At 40.3% G+C, this 4,607-nt stretch overlaps 1 protein-coding gene across 1 annotated transcript; it reads left to right on the top strand.

Annotated features, from left to right (window-relative positions):
- Window positions 1-1,109: 1,109 nt before the first annotated feature.
- On the top strand, window positions 1,110-2,684 carry LOC127103476 (uncharacterized). The gene has a single exon (XM_051040729.1). It carries the CDS (start codon window positions 1,110-1,112, stop codon window positions 2,682-2,684), a length of 1,575 nt encoding a protein of 524 aa, XP_050896686.1.
- The last annotated feature ends 1,923 nt before the right edge of the window (window positions 2,685-4,607 follow it).

Here is a 4,607-nt window from a genome sequence, read left to right as displayed (position 1 = left end):
TTGTAGGAACGCGCATGCAAAAGGGTAATGAGGATAAGACCTCATAGCTCTTAACCCTGGACAAAGGAACCTGCATAAAGTAAACACAAAAACATTGCCTCCTATCGAGGTCTTCCAGCTAGGAAAGCAGTAAAATGCGGGAAAAATGTAAAAGTACCACGCGGATAAAAATCTGAAGTAACAGCAATTAGAAGAATGGGAAACCCTGAGATCCTTCCAAGCTAACATCATCAAAGAAAGTGGGTCAGTACAGGTAATCATAATGAACCTCCAGGGGTTATCCCACAAATAAAGTGGGAAAGCACGCAAGTTATCCCTGCAAAAGTCATGTGAGCCCTCACAAAAACTCAACAAAAGGGTTAGTGAAACACCATAAGCATTTTTTTCATGGATAACAGTATGGTTTCAGAAACCTCAAACCCTGTGGCATACACTTCAGAAATTAAACGGTTAAGCATTCAAGGCATTGTTTATACATTCATACATAATTATAAACCCGTGGGCATAAAGGTAATGGGAATAAGGGCAAACCTTATTGGAGAAGAAAAATCAAATGGCACGGCTGAATTTGTAAACCAATGTTAGGGTTTGCTTGAGCTGAAAGTGTGTGAGTCAGAATGAACCTTTCAGAGTTGCCTGGGGGTTGCTCTGAGTTCTCTGTCAGGTTTCTCTTCAGGTTTTGTCCAGGGTTTTGTTCCAAGGAAACCTCAGAGTATTTTGCTTCTCCTTTTTCTCAAGTGAACCCTTGGTATTTATAGACTGAATTTCATGGTTTTGTGGGCTCAAATGAGAGAGACCCAAGTCCAAAATTTTTTATTATATTTTTTTTTTTTATTATTATTTTTATTTTTTATTTTTTTTGTAAAAAATTACTTTTCATTTTTTTTTCCATTTTTTTTTCGTTTTTTTTTTTTTTCGGATCTTTTTTTTTTTCGGATCTAATTCTGATTGACATGATGAAATGCAATATGAAATGCTAAATGAATGCATGAATGAGGAGGGCAAATTTTGGGGTGTTACACATACCTCCAAAGTTCAAAACTCCTGACTTTGAGAAGTACAAGGGAGTCAGTTGCCCAAAGAACCATCTCAGGATGTTCGTCAGAAAGATGGCTGCCTACGCGGCAAATGAGAAACTAATGATGCATAGCTTCCAAGACAGTCTAAGTGGGGCATCCCTAGACTGGTACATGCAGCTGGAAAGAACCCATGTCAAGACTTGGGAGGACCTAGCTAATGCCTTCTTAAGACAATACAAATATAATTTGGACATGGCTCCCAATCGCATGCAACTTCAGAATCTTTCCCAAAAGGGCAATGAACCCTTCAAAGAGTATGCCCAACGGTGGAGAGAACTGGCCTCCCGCGTACAACCTCCACTTTTGGAGAACGAGTTAGTTGACATGTTCATGGGCACCCTGCAAGGCCCTTACTACAAAAAAATGATCGGTTCTGTATCCACTGGATTTGCTGACTTAGTGATAATTGGGGAAAGAATTGAGAATGGCTTGAAAAGTGGTAAAATTGGAAAACCATCCTCAAATCAAAATAGTAACAAAAGGTACTCCAACAATAACAATTCAAAGAAAGGTGAGACCAACGTTGTCGCAATCGAAGGGAATTCTCGGGTGTCTTACAATCCTTATGTTGCTTCAGTAGGCCCTAATCAATATCCACAACCGGCATACTCTAGGCCTCAAACACAACAGGCAAGAGCACCGCCTCAACCAAATCAACAAAATGGGTATGCACGGAGGGATCAGCAAAGGCCGTGGAAGGAATTCGATCGCATACCTACAACCTATACTCAGGTCTTACCATATTTAATTCGAAAGGGATTGGTAGAGATTAAACCTCTAGCACCTCCGCCAAATCCGCTTCCACGTGGTTATGATGCTAATGCCAGGTGTGACTTTCATGTCGGATCTCCAGGGCATACTACTGAGAAGTGTTTGGCACTCAAGTTCAAGGTACAAGACTTATTAGAGCGCAAGATCATCTCTTTCACTCCAGAGGGTCCAAATGTGAAGGGAAATCCAATGCCAGGACACGATGATCCAACTATTAATGCGGTAGAAGAACTAGACAACACCGTTCCGACCCAAATGGTAGATCATGTGAAAACTCCCATTTCAAAGACACATGAAAAATTGATCGGATACAAGGCATTCGAAGAGTTACATGCTAACTGTAAAATCTGCCTCGTCAATCCAGACACTTGCGGGAAGATGAAAGAGTGTCTCCAACGAATGATGAATGATGGTTTGGTTCAAATAGGGTATACCAGAAAGCTAGAAGAGGTTTCATTCATAGAATCTCAAGGACACACACCTTTTGAGATCCCCTACCAGCAAGTGGAAACCTCAACACCATTTCAAATACCATTTCAAGTGTCGTCCCATACATCAGTATGTATACCAGTTCCAATTCCATCTCAAGTTCCATTTCAAATACCAGTGAAGTCAGAGGACCCTATTGTCTTTCATGTTCCTGCACCGTTCCCATTTGAAAGCACTAAGTATGTACCTTGGAATTACAACTCTACGGCATATGTAGGAGGCAAACCTATAGTGCTAGAACCAGTAATCACTAATATTGCTGGAATTGGGGGCATGACCCGGAGTGGTAGAGTGTTTTCTCCAGGGCCACAAATGAAAGAAAAGACACCAGAAAGTTCAAAATAAAAGGAAGTTGAATCTTCCAGGAAGACCATACCTCAAGGAGAAGCCGAGGAATTCTTAAGGTTGATCAAAAAGAGCGACTACAAGGTGGTAGACCAATTAAGCCAGACATCATCCAAAATATCCATACTATCTTTATTGTTGAGCTCTGAAGCCCATAGAGAATCCTTGTTGAAAATGTTAAATGAAGCCCATGTTACCCAAGACATAACAGTAAATCAATTCGATGATGTGGTGGCCAATATCACCGCTAGCAGTTGTTTGGGATTTAGTAACGATGAATTACCACCAGAGGGACATGCTCATAACAAAGCTTTACACATATTTGTCAAATGCCAGGATAGTCTCATATCAAGGGTATTGGTGGACACCGGATCGTCTCTAAATGCCATGCCTAAAAATACTTTGGGAAAACTGAACAATGTAAGAACTTCCATGAAAGCTAGTACTTTGGTGGTCAAGGCTTTTGATGGTTCGAAGAGGATGGTAATTGGGGAAGTCGACTTACCAATAACTGTGGGACCTCATACCTTTATGGTCACTTTTCAAGTGATGGACATCAATCCATCATATAGTTGTCTCATAGGACGACCCTGGATCCATGCCGCAGGAGCTGTAACTTCGACCCTACACCAGAGGTTGAAATTCATAATTGACGACAAGTTAATAATCGTCGAAGGAGAGGAGGACATGCTCGTTAGCCACCTTTCATCCTTCAGCTACATAGAAGCGGAGGGAGAAACATTGGAAATACCTTTTCAATCCTTGGAAATTGCAGCAGTCAGTCGAAGAAAGGAAAAATCAACATCCCCATGGGAGAAGATGTCCAAATTGATCAAGGGTAGATATACCCAGAGCTGGGGCAAGTTGTTGGAGATACCAGAAAAAAAGGATCGAATCGGGCTGGGTTACAAACCGGCTAATGAAATAATTCAGAAGATAGGCCAGAAGAAGCTTTATACACTGCAAGAAACCTTCCACAGTGCAGGATATAGGGATGAAGATCAAGTGACTATGATTGAAGAAGAAGAAAAAGGGATGCCTAGCTTGGTGTGCCACTATTCATCAAATATACCTCTCAACAATTGGAAGGCCATCGAGATCCCGAAGATGATTTCCAGTTCGAAGTAATTTACTGTTTTCAAAATAATAATAATAAGTCTTTTGCTATGCCCAAGGCAAATGGACAAGCTTTGTAGGGCCCCCCTTCGTTTCAATTACTTATTTATGAATAAAATTGCATTTTTGTTTTCAATCAAGATCATTTTCTTTCGTTTTAAATCTTCTTTTCAAAAAAATGGCAATACCCTTCCATATTCTTTCATTTCTATCAAATCATCTAAAAGATAATAACACATATAAAAAAAAATCTTCCTCATGCAGATTAATGAATGAACCTATTGAAAATGACACTACTATAATCCCTTATGACTTTGAATTCCCAATTAACCAAGCGGAAGAAGGTGATGAGGACGATTGTGAACTACCAAAAGAGTTAGCAAGATAGCTGAAGCAGGAGGACAAAGAAATTCAATGTCATCAGGAACCAGTGGATGTGATCAATCTGGGGACTGGAGAAAACAAGAAAGAAGTTAAGGTCGGCGCTTCCTTGAAAGATGAAGTCAAGAAAAGGTTTACATGAATACTTAGATGTGTTTTCCTGGTCATACCAGGATATGCCAGGGTTAGACACAGACATAGTCGTACACAAATTACCACTCAAACCAGAATGCCTGCCAGTTAAGCAAAAATTGAGAAGAACCAGACCAGACATGTCTCTAAAAATCAGGGAAGAAGTCAGAAAACAACTTGATGCTGGATTCTTCGCTATTGCAAAATATCCAGAATGGATGGCTAACATAGTTCCTGTTCCAAAGAAAGACGGCAAGGTTAGAATGTGTGTAGATTATCGGGATCTGAATAGAG

Source organism: Lathyrus oleraceus, chromosome 7 (genome assembly GCF_024323335.1).
Source record: "Lathyrus oleraceus cultivar Zhongwan6 chromosome 7, CAAS_Psat_ZW6_1.0, whole genome shotgun sequence".
Classification (NCBI taxonomy): domain Eukaryota; kingdom Viridiplantae; phylum Streptophyta; class Magnoliopsida; order Fabales; family Fabaceae; genus Lathyrus; species Lathyrus oleraceus.
The sequence above is the reverse complement of the archived record's forward strand: the minus strand, read 5'-3'. Positions and strand labels throughout refer to the sequence as shown.

What these genes read in the sequence shown, in the direction of transcription:
- LOC127103476 (XM_051040729.1), top strand. Translation starts at nt 1,110, where the DNA reads ATGGCTGCCTACGCGGCAAATGAGAAACTAATGATGCATAGCTTCCAA.